We start from the raw sequence: 14,148 nt of genomic DNA, 5'->3' as shown, positions 1-14,148 counted from the left end.
GTCCCTGTGCTCAGTGGAAGGTTGGAGAGGGGTTCACAAAGAAAATCAAGACATGGTCCCTGCTCTCAAGATATTGCCCAGTAGTGACCACCAATACCTAATATGCAATAAGTACCACAAAAGAGCTAAGAAAGTGCTAGCTGGTTTGGCTCAGTGGATAGAGCCTGCAGACTGAAGGGTCCCGGGTTCGGTTCCGGTCAAGGGCATATGCCCGGGTTTCGGGCTCGATCCCCAATAGGTGGGTGCAGGAGGCAGCTGATCAATGATTCTCTTTCATCATTGATGTTTCTATCTCTCTCTCCCTCTCCCTTCCTCTCTAAAATCAATTTTAAAAAAGAGAGAGAGCTAATAAAGACACATGTAGAAGCAACTGATTCTTCCTAGGAGAGTCATAGAAAGCAAAAGAGAGATGATTTTTAAGCTGGGCTTTACAAGATATGTAGGAGTCTGCAAAGTAGACAGGGAATGGGAACCCAAAGCAAGCCATTGGAAGTGTACGAGGTGTGCAAGTATATAGATAATCTGGATAACGGTCCCGAATGTCCAAGTAGAAAAGATGGGATAGGTTATGAAAGGCAATGAGGACTGTGAAGATTCTTCCACAGGCAATAGGTGTCTTCTAGGAGAGTGTGTTCTCAGGTCAAATTTGTGTCAGGAACACTATTCCAAAGCAACTGTGGAGGACTTTATGGATATAGTAGCCTTTACTGACAATTTGGGAACCCCCTGGGGAGAGGTTGTAGTATATAGTACATAATCTATCCACGTGTTAGGGCTTCCTGGTCTCGGCTCCTCAGCTCTGGGAAGTTCCAAATTCTTCTCCTATTTTTTTTTAAACTTTTTTTTTTCTTGAGGATGATCCGCAGCGGGTGTGTCTTTTTTTTTTTAACTTTTAAATAGCCCAGATAGCATGGCTCAGTGGTTGACCAGTCAGGGTTGTGGGCTTGATCCCCAGTGGGGGGCATTCATGAGGCAGCCAATCAATGATTCTTTCTCAGCATTGATGTTTCTCTCTCTTTCCTTCTCCCTTCCTCTCTAAAATCAACAAAAATATATTTTAAAAATACTTTTAAATATGTTTTTAAATTTTTATGTATTGATTGATTTTAGAGTGAGAAAAGGAAAGAGAGAGAAAGAAAGAAAAAGAGAGAGATATATAAACATCAATTTGTTGTTCCACTTGTCATTGGCTGATTCTTGTGTGTGCCCTGATGGGGATAAAACCTGCAACCTTGGCATATCAGGACTACGCTCTATGAGCTACCCGGCCAGGGTAAAAGTTCCACAATCTTAAGTCCATTATGCAGAGCCAACATTCAAGCCTGCAGAAGGCTCATTTCTATGCTAAAGAATTATCAAAGCACTTTTTCTAAATAAAGGCAGTTATATTGTTAGGAGAAATGGTGGGAACAGCTGCTAAATATAATTTTCTATAGAAGTTATAACAAATTTCTTTCATCACATGCATATGAATCATCTACAATATCAGCAATAGTCTAAAAGTTTTACACACAATGGAAATTTTCTGTGAAACATAATTATACTTGATAAACACAAGGCAGTATTCCCAAATTCATTCCAGCATTTCAACATCCAAGATAAAATAAGGATAGAACACTAAGGTAAACTTATTTTTTTTAAAAAGGTTTATTTGTTACAAAATGTTAAATACTAAAGCTAAAAACATATAAATTCAGATCAGGCTATATTAAAATACACACATATCCTTCTTTGCAAAATTATTAAAGATTGAATTAAACAGATGCTTTAAATAAAATAAAATACTCTTGAGGACTTTTTTGTATAATTAACTGTATCAGTGTAGTGTAGTTTTAAAAAATAATAGTTGAAAAGTTTATCTGTCTTGAAAGTCAAATTTATTCAAATCTTCAGTTTTCTGCTACTGCCCAATACGAAGCCACCATGCTGGCTTGGACTAAATGAATTTCGGTTATGTTGCTGAAACTTCTATATTACAAGCCTGCTTTCGTACAATATGACACAGAGTAGCCGGAAGTAAACAAAGGGTTACATAAGGTGAAAACCTGGCCCAGAAAGAGAAGGCCTTAGCTCTACCATACAGTATCTTCTCTAATTAAAATGATTGGTAACTATATTGAAGCAGAGATGAGCACAGAGCACACATTCATCTAGAAATAATCTCTCAATTAAAACCAAAACCAAGAGAGTACTCATTTTTCCAAGATAGCTTAAGAGTATTTTAAAATGTCTGGCTATTTTAAATTGAGTGAATTCAAAGATTTTAATCTAGATTTGAAAACTAATTTGATTACTATTCTGAACAGCTCTCAAGAGCCATAACATTTGTGTATTTGAGTCGCTCACACAGGCGGTAAAGAACTTTTATAATAAAAACTACATGCTGAACACCAACAGAGCATCAACTTCCACACTCAGCTCCAGTCGAACAACCTAAAACCTGTATGTAGTCCATTTAAATGTTAAATAGTATTTGCAAGAATACATTTTGCTTTAGAACTTCTATGTTTCAATTTCCTAGATTAAAAGTTACTGATTTAGAATTTTAAGTGCTCTAATTCATATAGGGGTAAGAATATGCTTATGAAGAATAAAATGCTGTCACTGCATTTTAAAAGTTCTTGAATGTGAATGAATTTCTGGAAATCCACTACAGTGTCTATTCTTTACCATGCTAGTGCATGCCCTCTGGGACTTGCCAATAGTTGGTTAGCTCAAGTGACTAAAATTCAAAAGACATAAAATGCATTCCAGTAATCTTCATCAACACAATTCAGTTAAAATCAGGTTTTTTGAGAGAAATATTTAGAGAATTTTTATTTTTCCTCTCTGACAAACAACTCTATGTGATTCTAATACTATAGTATCCAACTGTCTAATCAAACCTTTGAACAGTTGGGAAACTATATGTATTCTAAAGTAATTGAAAATTAAAAAACATATATATCCAATACTGAATTGTATTACAGATGAAAATAATGTCAACAATGACACAGTAATCTGGTTTTCTCTCTCTCTGCTTGTGTAATTATTTCTGTTGACATGAAACACAAGAGAAACTAGAATTCTGTCCTCTATCCAAGTACCATTTTCTCTACATGGAACAAGTATTTCATTTATATCCTTTCTTTTAACTTACTGGGTAATCTTGAAGGACAAAATTCACGCTACTCCTCATCAAATAGCTTTGCGGTCCTCAAAAGAATTCAAATAATTCAAGCCACTGACATCCTAATTTTAGTAAATACACTAAAACAAAAACATCTTGAGCCTTCGATAGCAAATTCTCTAAAAAGCACATTTTTCTATGAGCATCTTCATAAATACATATAAAAGTCATGCTGGTCAGTCACTTTTACCAATACCCTGGTCCTACAGAATGATCAAGAAAGTACTGGCTCGTCTGGGACAGAGGCACAACTCTGAGTGTCTTAAAGATAACACAACACAACGCATTTCTCACTCGCTAGTCGAGGTGGCACAGAGGCCCTGGGAGGAATAGATTTCCCCAAAGCTCCCAGAACCCCCACATGCCCTCTTCCCTCCAGAAAGCTTCCTTCTCTTCCCTCAATATCAGTGCCTCTTTTCTGCTTTCAGGAACAATGATGTTTGAGCAAGAAAACATAGTACATATCCCACTACAAGACAGACATAATTTTGGAGGCCCAGCACAAAGTGAAAATGCGGGGCCCTTCCTCAAACATTGTTATGAATTTCAAGATGGAACCAAGCAGGGGTCCTTCTAAGCTCTGACCCTATACGACCACACAGTGCCCTGGCCATACAACCATCCTGCCTTAGGTTTCCTGCCCAATCTGAATCCCAGGGAAGAGACAAGGTGGCTCAGTTGGGTTGTTCAGATAAAAAACAGATTTTTTTCATGATGGTTTTAACACTGATGTGAAAACAGGTGTCATTTCACAGTCAAAATGTCAGGCAAAATTCGATTCCTAGAGTCTCTGATTGATCAGTCGGCCCCTAGATTTTTCATTATAGAAATAGTCACACTGGGTCTTTACATGCCCTTAATTTTAACAAAGCCATTAATCAGACACGATGAAATTTCTGTATTAATCCTACATGATTTTTAAAACATTTTAACATTTCTTAACTGGGAAAGGTATTAATATTGCCAAAGCAACAGGTCATCTTAAAGGGAATAAGTATCTGCACAACAGCTTTATACACTTTGTGAAGCCTTAGATTTAGCTTGTGGTATATTTTGTTCCCTTTTAAGATCACAACCATAGTTTTTTCAAGGAGAGCTAGTAAACACATTAAGCTGTATGGTGACTCCCCCCCCCCACACACACACCCATATATATATTTTAACGCCCATGTTTCGGTCACAAGACTTTTACTGGTACCCAGAGGTATCCCATTCTTCGTAATGATAATAATTTTAAAAGTGTGTGTACATAAAAGCGCCAAGTTACATGACTAAGCAGCGACACTTCCGGGAGTGAATATACTTCCTGTATTCCGCAAGCTGCTTCAAGTACAGATTCGATGGCCATCTGTGCTTTTCAACAAAACTGCGTTCTTCCACTAAAATTTTTAGAAAAAAGAATGTTAATTGAATATATTTTATTTGGGATCGAGTTTAGATATGAATTATTGGGTTCCTGTTGAATGGATGACATCCAAGCTCTTCTATATACTCCCTCCTCTTCCCTCAAGCCTTTCAAAATCATTAAATACAATTTTCGTTACATCAGTCATCAGGATACATCTTTCCATTCATCAAGTAGTATTTGATAATGTTTTCTTCTTCTTCTTTTTTTTTAATTTGACTTGTTTTTTTCCTGGAGATGAAAATGGACTTTTTTTTTCATGTAATTGTTTCATTTCCCTTTGTAACTAACAACCTCCCAAAAGCTTTCAAGTCTCCTCAATTCTATCTCCCACCAAACCAGAGTTATCAGGTAGCCCACCATCCCTGCAGGGCTGGGGTGCTGCCTTGGAGACCCTTTCCTCCCGAACTTGTACCCTATTGCTTCCTAGGCCTGCTTCATGCTTTCGTGCTGGTCCATACACTCCTGACGCCAGGTCCTTCCCTTGATTCTCTAGTTTTGGTGAAGCAGAACCTTTCTTAGCTTCCAAAAAGGGCAGGCACATAAGAAGCATTTCTGAGATCTTACTTGTGATGAAACATCTTTCATCTCCTCACACACAATTCGTAATTTGGTTTGGTACAGAGTTCTAGGTTGAAAACTTGGCTCAGAATGCTGGAGACAGCACTTAGCAGATCTTTTCAATCTGCTGTCTCAAGGCCTTCACTACTGGGATAACTCCTTGTATTATTTCTTGATAATTTCTTCCCCACTGTTTTTTATTATCTGTATTAACTTCTATTATTCAGGTATTTCACTTTCTGGATTGAGCCTCCATTTTTTTTTAAACCTTTCTTTCCAGTCTTTTTGTTCTTCTTTCTGGGAGATATCATTACTTTTGACTATTTTATTCACTTGGTTTTTTCACTATTATATTTGTAATGTCCAAAAATGATTTCCTATTCTTGTATTGCTTTTTTGAAAATTGTGGTAAAATACACGTAAAAGAAAATGAACCATCTTGACCATTTTTAAGTGCACGGTGTATGATAAGTGGTGTTAAATACATCCATGTTGTCGTGCAACCAAGCTCCAGAACTCTTCATCTTGCAAAACTGAAACTGGTGTCATTTCACATTCAAAATGTCAGGCAAAATTTGATTCCTAGAGTCTCTGATTGATCAGTCGGCCCCTAGATTTTTCATTATAGAAATAGTCACACTGGGTCTTTACATGCCCTTAATTTTAACAAAGCCATTAATCAGACATGATGAAATTTCTGTATTAATCCTACATGATTTTTAAAACATTTTAACATTTCTTAACTGGGAAAGGTATTAATATCTTTAAACAACTCCCTATTAAACAACTCCCTATCCCTGCCCCCCCACCCCACCCCTGAAAACCACCTTTCTACTCTCTGTCTTTACAACTGTAACCTTCTATCCCTGCTTTTTATGGCTGCCTATCTCTTATGCTTTGAGGATATTAATTTTAAAGGTTTTTGTTTGTTTGTTTTCTTCTACTCCTTGTGCTCTTGTGTCTCTTTATTCCTCTAAGTTCCTTCTTGTGAGATAATAGAAAATATATATTGGTCTCCGCACCCAGTTCTTGACACAGAGGCTCCTGAAACCCTTGTAATTTCCTGGGTGGTAGTATCGTCTTTTATTCTAATTAGGCAATTCTGGGTGGGCTCCTGATGAGGGCTGGTCATTGAAAAGACATGATTAGAAGTTTGGCCCTAGCTGATTTGGCTCAGTGGACAGAGCATCAGCCTTCGGACTGAAAGGTCCCAGGTTCGATTCCAATCAAGGGCACATGCCCGGGTTGCAGGCCTGATACCCAGTAGGGGATCAATGATTCTCTCTCATCATTGATGTTTCTATCTCTCTCTCCCTTCCTCTTTGAAATCAATAAAAATATATTTAAAAAAAAGAAGTTTGGACTTTCAGCGTCCCCCCTTCCTGACCCCCACCATTCTCTTAAGAAGGAAAAGGACGGAAAATGGAGTTGATCACCAATCATGCCTACATAAATGAAGTGTCCTTAAAAATCCCAAAAGTACGAGGGTCAGGGAGCTTCCAGGTTAGTGAACACATCCATGAGCTGGGAGGGTGATATACTCCAATTCCACTGGACATGAGCTCCTGCACTCGGGACGCCCCCCAACCAGACCTCACCCTATGTATCTCTTCATCTAGCTATTCATCTGTATCCTTTAATAAACTGGTAAACTTAAGTATATATCCTTTATAGGTAATTGTATAACTAATAAAAGAAAATAAAAATTAATAACTCAAAGGATTTAAAGAGCATCTTTCTCCTAGGCTGTTAATAGCATTCTCCATGTGTCTCATGCATTTATACAATATAGTAAGTGGAAAATAAACCTTATTTTTGTTTACAAGTGAAGGTGACCTAGGTAGCATAATGAAGGTAGTTCTAAAATCAAAATGTTCATTCATTTCATTTTAATTGACTTCTGAACAAATAACTGTGTAAGAATGTCTATACGAACAGCAAGCAGAATGTACTTTTTGTTTCTTTCTTGCACAAAGTAGATGGTTGTGTTGTGCTGCTTGGATTTATTTTGTTACTCTACAGCATTAAGAGTTGAATTCTACATAACGAGGCTTCCACTAGCCATTCAATGTTTGTTGTCTGGCTATGAATGTCTGTCAAGCCGTCTGCCTAAAACTGACTATTTCTCGGTTTCCTTAACTGTACAAGCAGTTGCATGAAACCAGGCACTTTCACTTTGCTTTAGCAGCAGATTCTCTTATATACAAGTAAACTTTTATGTAGAAGCTAAGATATAAAGCAGATAAAAGTGGAATTACTCTGGCTGAAGGTGGGAGGAAAATATCCAAGAAGCACAAATGTAGCCTTGTCTTCCCTCTACTTCTCTTGGCTCCCTCCTCTTTCCTCTCTCACTCCCCACTCTCCACCCCACCTCAGAAGATCTTCAAGCATCTCCAAGGAGAGTTCTCTGTTTAGAGTTTGAGAGTACTTGATTAGGTGATTTTTAATTTCCTTTCCCTTTTAATCTGATTATTCCTTGAGTCTATTCTAGGTAATAACGTGAGCAAACCACTGTATCTAAGTAATCATCTACTCTGATGACTAGTCTATTTTCATTTTCTTTCCTCTTATGTAACGCCGAGAAGCTCAACCTTTGATTGGTTTTTATCTTTATAATTTATCTTAAAAATCACACTACACATACTTTCTCTGCACATTAAGTTTCGAAACACTCTTTGATCAATAAAAAATTACTACTCCCAGATAACACAGTGAACTCCTATATAGATAAACTTAATAGATATGGGTATTACTACAACAGAACTATATATTATAAACAATACACAATAGATACAATTCTTATATTAAAAAACGTTTTTCAGTCAATACTTTTTAAATTTTGCTTCTGACTTGGGTGGTTAAAACCAAGATCTTGTTTATCAAAACCAAATGCTAACAGAGGCCACTTTATCACCACACTTCAGGGAAAAAATGCATTTAAAAATGATGGGAGCTATAAAACAATCATTAGAAAACTTCTTGTGTAACACAGGTCAAGCTACTTACGTAAAGTGTCCTCAATGACCACACTGCGTATTTAAAAGGCATGTATCACATTGATTTTTTAATTTTCAAAAACTACTACTCCTATAAATTACGTTTCATATCTAAGAACAAAGAGCATAAAGTTTTCTTTCAACACAATAATTGCAATCTACCTGAAAGATCCTGAAATTCAGGCTTTTGACTGAAGATGAGGTAGTTAGTGGCAATGAAATGAAGTAGCCAGGTTGAAAGGCAATCAGAGTGGTGAAACTGCAAGAGAAATGGAAAGTGAAACAGTATTGTAAATAATGACCTTCAATATGATGATTAGATAAGAGAGAATGGTCTGGAGAACCCATGGAGAGCCCCAATCCATGTTTAATGTGTCTGTATATATGATGCAGCCTTCAGCCTACTCTGACAGCAGAAAGGAAAAGGGAGCATTAGTAACAAATAATAATAAAATCACATCAATGAAGAAACCAAATCAAATAAATAACAAGTTACTGCTGCTGCAGTGGCTGAATATCTTTAAGCAGATGTATGGTTGCATCCGTGGTTCACAAAGGCTATCTGAGGTTCTCAAAGATTTAATTTAAGCTTTCAATCTAAGGCCATGGCCTTCACTAACTGCACTTGTATCTGTGCAAGATTATAGCCAGCAAAGGTATTCACTTGTCCATATCTAAAGAAATTCATCTGAGGAGCAAACTAAAAATTATTTAGAGGAGGAAGTGTTATCAACCAAAGGTTATGGTAGCAATGTGTAAGTATTTCTATGAGAAGGTTATGTTTGAATAGTTGCTTTTAACTCAGATGTACTGTTACACTGAGCAGGATTCCCAGCATACTTCTCATTCCGTTTCAATAGCTAATGGAGGGGGAACTCTGAGCAACTTGGCCATGACATCATCACCTTGGTGCCAATCCAGTGACACTCACTGATGTATCTAACCACTCACTTCAGAGTGTGGTAACTTGGTGGCAGGAAACTTGGATATATGAGTGTAGTTCTTTTTATTATTATGAGACTGATGCGCTGCCCACTGCGCCAAGAGGGCCGCCGGCTCTTTTTATTATTATTACAGTAAATTATACATAAAATTTACCATTTTTAAGTGCAACCATCACCACTATCTATTTTCAGAACTTTGTATTATCATAAACTGAAACTTTTTGCCCATTAAATAATAAATCCCCTTTTCCCTTAGCCCCAGTCCCTGGTAATCACTATTTTATTTTACCTTTATGAATTTGACTATTCCAGGAACCTCATATTAAGTTAAATTACACAGATTTGTCCTTTTTCTGTCTGGTTTATTTTACTTAGCATAATGTCTTCAAGGTTCATCTATGTTGCAGCATATATTAAAATTTCATTCTTTTTAAGGATGAGTAATACTCTATTGTATGTACATACCACACTTCATTTATTCTTTCATTTGTTGATGGACATTTAGGCTGTTTCCACTTTTAGGCTATATATAGCTCTGTTAAGGACAATCAAAAATATGTAAAAAATAAGTAATACTAAATTGAAGAAAGATTTGTAATCTCAAATCTTAAGGAAAAAACTCAAGTATTGCTCTTTTAAAAAGTTATAATGTGGGAATATTTTTTAACATTTCAATTCATAAGTCTCTCTGATTCTTATTAAACAACATAATTTTTGAGTTGTATGAAACTTTATAGTTTATCTAATCCCACATCAGATTTTAACCATCTTTTTTTCACCTTGCATTTTAGCAGATGAATGTGAATGATCTGAAGGAAATAGAGCAAGAACATGTAGCTATTTTAACAGAAGCCACCAACACTATTAGATGATTAACCAGAGCAACTAACCTACCAACAGAGTTCAGAACACTGCTGATGGCTGTGACTCTGAAAAAGAAGGGAGATCACAGAAATAAATAGCTGCCTACAAAAACATAGTTCAAATGCAGAATTTTATTTTTGACCGAAATTTAAGATATCATAATTGTGGGCTCTTGGCAAGAGATGGAACCCTATAAACTACTTATGGGCAAAAATGTATGCTGAACTGAGAAAATAGGTTTAAACTTAAATAAAAAAATAAAAAAAGAATAGGCATTAAAAAAACCCTGTAAACCAAATGCTATAGCATTTAACAACTCTGTAAAGAATAATAATGGTGCAGAAAAATACCTAGAAACTCACCAGGAAAAGGTCAGAAACAAAACTGGTGGCCCGAAGCAGCCAAATATTAATGCACAGATTATAAAGAAATTGAGTTTAAAATTTTAATATGAGAGTAAATAGGACTTCACAGGAATCACAAAGTTTGGCTAGAAAGGGTTAAAAGTGGAGTAGAGATAAGGAAATTTCTACCTCAATCCAAAGGAACTGGTCGATAAAGGGAAAGAAGCCTGTGTTATATGTTAAAGTTCAACTTGATGGAAATGTATGGACCTAAAAAGTGGAAACAAGGTAAAGAATTTAGAGAGTTTAGGGACAAGTGGAAGCAGAAATGAAAAAATACCAAAACTGCTAATCTATATTGAAGGTATGAATGATGCTTTCCTGACACACAGTACACAGCTGGCAGAGATGATGAAAGGATTAGAAATTTCAATTACTAAGAGAGCTACTGGAAGTCTAAATCTGCTAAAACAATTTCACCTTTAGAAGTCAGAGAAACAATGAGGAAAAGGTTAACTAAATTCTGACTGGCTAGTGAAGGAGAACCTCAAACTAGAAACTTCAAAGAGAACTTAGGGAGAAAATTATCCTGTTATCTGGGACCCATAATTCCAAACTAGGGACCATCAGGAATAGAATAGAGGAAAACTGACAAATGTAGGCTTAATCTTAGCAAACAGAAAAATCATCAGAAACAAACAGTAAAATTTAAAAGGAATTATTTCAGAATTTTTAAATTCAAGAGAAAAATAAGTATAATCACATAATCAGAAACCACACAGTTGAGGGAAATAGGGCAGGAAGAATTTATGACAATGCAATCACAAATGATGCTGGTGAAGTGTGTGTATGTGTGTTTGTGTATGTGTACTTGTGGGGGAGGGGCACTTAAAGGAAATCAATGCAATCATACTGGAAATTCTCTTATGTATAAACTATCTACTTAAAGGATATTACAAGAGGCCCAGGCCAGGTAGCTCAGGTGGTTAGAGCATCATCCCAATATGCCAAGGTTGCAGGTTCAATCCCTGGTCAGGGCACATACAAGAATCAACCAACGAATGCATAAATAAGTGGAACAACATGAACAACAAACTGATGTTTCTCTCTCTCTCTCTCTCTCTCTCTCTCGCTCTCGCTCTTGCTCTCTCTCAAATTAATAACAAGAAAGGATACTACAAGATGAGGAAAGAAGAGCTCATATCCAGTTTTTTAAAGTATGACAGACTTGTTAGAATAGTCTGAAAATGATACATCAAAAATGAACTGAGATTGTGAAAATACTAGACAGAATAAAAGTGCATTTTAAAATTAAATCTAGAGGGTAGCTATTTATCCCAAGCTCACTGTAAATATATTACAAAGAAGAGCGATCAGGGTTACTAAATATTTTCATATTTGTGTTTATCTCTAATATTAACTATGTATGATCTTATGACTTGATTATGGAAAAAAAACCTCCAAAATAGTTAGAGAGTAAGGAAGACCTGGATGCTTTGAATGAATTCCATTGTATGCCTAGAAATACATGTTGATTAATGAATTCACCTCAGCACACGTTTAGCTGTCTCAGAGTCTGTCCTTTTCCGCATTATGTGGCTCTATTTCAGCTACTTGGATGAAGACAAATTCATCATATTTTTCTAATTCTGATGTCAAAGTTGATAGGAATAGCCAATACGTTGTATGCCAGATAATATTTCACAAAGTTTTGATAGTCTGTAATGATGGACTTAACATATTCCTGTGAAAAAGACCTAGAAGTTTCAGTTTATTGCAAGGTCAATAATCATCACTGTGTGCATGACTGCTGCGGGCCCTGAAACTGTCCCAGGGAGGGGGTGAAATGGTAGAATAGTCAAGGGCTGGACGACTCATCTGCATAAACTTCTTGCTCCCAGAGATAAAAGACAGAGAGTGGGAGCCCGGCCAGCGTGGCTCAGTAGTTGAGCGTCAACCTGTGCACCGAGGTCATGGTTCGATTCCCGGTCGGGGTACATGCCCAGGTTGCGGGCTCCATCCCCAATAGGGGACGTGCAGGAGGCAGCCGATTGACAATTCTCTCTCCTTATTGATGTTTCTATCTCTCTCTCTCTCTCCCTTCCTCACTGATATCAATAAAAGAAAACCAACAACATATTAAAAGAGTGGGAATAAGGAGATGGTAAATGTCTGACTGGGACAACAGGTGAGAGTTCCAGAAGCAGAGTTCCAGAAAGTAGACCTACTTTATTTATAGACCTAGCCTGCTCCTTTGTCAGGTTCATTTTCTAGGGTCTTTGTAACTACAATTAGTCACAGTAAGTTGACTGTGTAAAATCTACCTGTTCCCTAGAATGTGCAGCAATACAATTATTAAAAACAAAAGGGTCCTGAGCTTAGAAGAGGCAAAAAATTCTGAGGCGAGAGTAGGTGTACCAGAGTGGTTCTCAATTCAAACATTTTTACTAAATATATTCCCGATACCATGAGACATATCAACAAAAGGAGGTTTGAAAGGATTAATGAAGTGCACCTAAACTTCCTACAAACAACTGAAACTTCAAAACAGGTTCATAAAGTGAATGAATGGATGAGCAGATAAATGAGTTCAGCCTAATCATCCTATCAGTTTGCAGGGACCAATCCTGTCATTTTCCTTTCAGAAACCCTAAGATATGATCATCAGATGTGATCATTCGGGGGAAATTCAATGTAAATTTTATTTCCTATAATGCCTATATGACTCAATATTGCACCACACTCAATGGTTCTAATAGTGGCCACCATTTAATTGAAAAGTTCCCCATCAGCAAATTCTACCTCCTTAGAAAGGGATTGCTCAGAAAACCTATCTCCAAAATTACCTGCCCACAGAAACTGTTGTGAGGGCACTTTAGCCTCATTTAGCCAAACTTTCAAACTAGGACAGGTACTAACATATCTCTTAAGAAGATTTTTACAAATTCAAATAAGCAGATACATAGGGCCAATTACCTTGGCTTTCTTGAGCAGGTCAACTATATCGAGGTTCATGGATGCCAGCTCCCTGCTGGGCATGCTCTGCAGCTGGGTAATGATGAACAGCTCACAGATGTGCTGCAGTCTGGACACCTGGTACATCTCAGCACAGATGAGGAGACACATGGCCTGGAAAATGCCAGCTGATGCAAGGAGGGAAAGAAAAGAAAATGGATAATAAAACCATTTATTTTATGGCCCAAAACAAACAGAAAATGCTGACTCTATCATTCAATGCAGAATAGAGTGCCCAGAGAAAACCTTGAAGAAGTCAGCATTCTGAACTCCATTTAAAAAAGGAATTAATGTAAGCCTTCATACTCAGAAGAGAATGCATGTGTTGTTGTTTTTTTTTAATTATCCAGACATGGAGATTCTATAATTGCCCTTAATAATCAAGTCCAGAGCTACCGGAGAATTCCTTCTGCTCCCTAACCTAAATCCTTGCAATTTTTCTCCTTCTGGCTGTAGTTCCAGGTTTGTTTGTTTTGTTTTAATTGTGGTAAGATAAACATAAAATTTACCATTAAGCATTCTTCCAGTTTTACAGGGAGATAATTGACATACATCATTGCTTAAGGGGTACAGCACGATGGTTTGATTCACATATACTGCGAAATGATTACCACAGTAGGTTTACGTAATATCCATCATCTCATTATAGATACAATAAAAAAGAAAAGAAAAAATGTTCTTGTGATGAGAAAACTTGGGATCTACAATATTAACAGTTTGCCTATATATCATGCAGCAGTGTTAGCTACAGTCATGTTGTACATTTCTAGAACTTACTGATTGACCACCTTCCTCCAATCCCCCCGACCCTACCTTCAGCCATTTGTAAGTGTGCAGCTCATTGGTATTA

General features: G+C 36.8%; 1 protein-coding gene across 2 annotated transcripts in view; it reads right to left on the bottom strand.

Annotated features, from left to right (window-relative positions):
• Positions 1 to 1,639: 1,639 nt before the first annotated feature.
• RHOBTB3 (Rho related BTB domain containing 3) overlaps positions 1,640 to 14,148 on the bottom strand; it is a 53,585-nt gene continuing 41,076 nt past the window's right edge. The window contains exons 10-12 of one of the 2 annotated variants that reach the window (XM_070412350.1): positions 13,260 to 13,426; positions 8,294 to 8,390; positions 1,640 to 4,548 (exon numbers count right to left, since the gene is read on the bottom strand). In XM_070412350.1, the coding sequence (XP_070268451.1) occupies positions 4,433 to 4,548; positions 8,294 to 8,390; positions 13,260 to 13,426 (380 nt within the window). In that variant the 3' untranslated portion in view covers positions 1,640 to 4,432. Of the gene's footprint in view, positions 5,746 to 8,293; positions 8,391 to 13,259; positions 13,427 to 14,148 lie in introns of both variants that reach the window. The other variant, XM_070412351.1, reaches the window with a different exon arrangement.

This window comes from Myotis yumanensis, unplaced genomic scaffold (genome assembly GCF_028538775.1).
Source record: "Myotis yumanensis isolate MYYU_CA2020_CCGP unplaced genomic scaffold, mMyoYum1.0.hap1 SCAF_4, whole genome shotgun sequence".
Classification (NCBI taxonomy): Eukaryota; Metazoa; Chordata; class Mammalia; order Chiroptera; family Vespertilionidae; genus Myotis; species Myotis yumanensis.
This window is presented reverse-complemented; position numbering and strand designations above follow the sequence as displayed.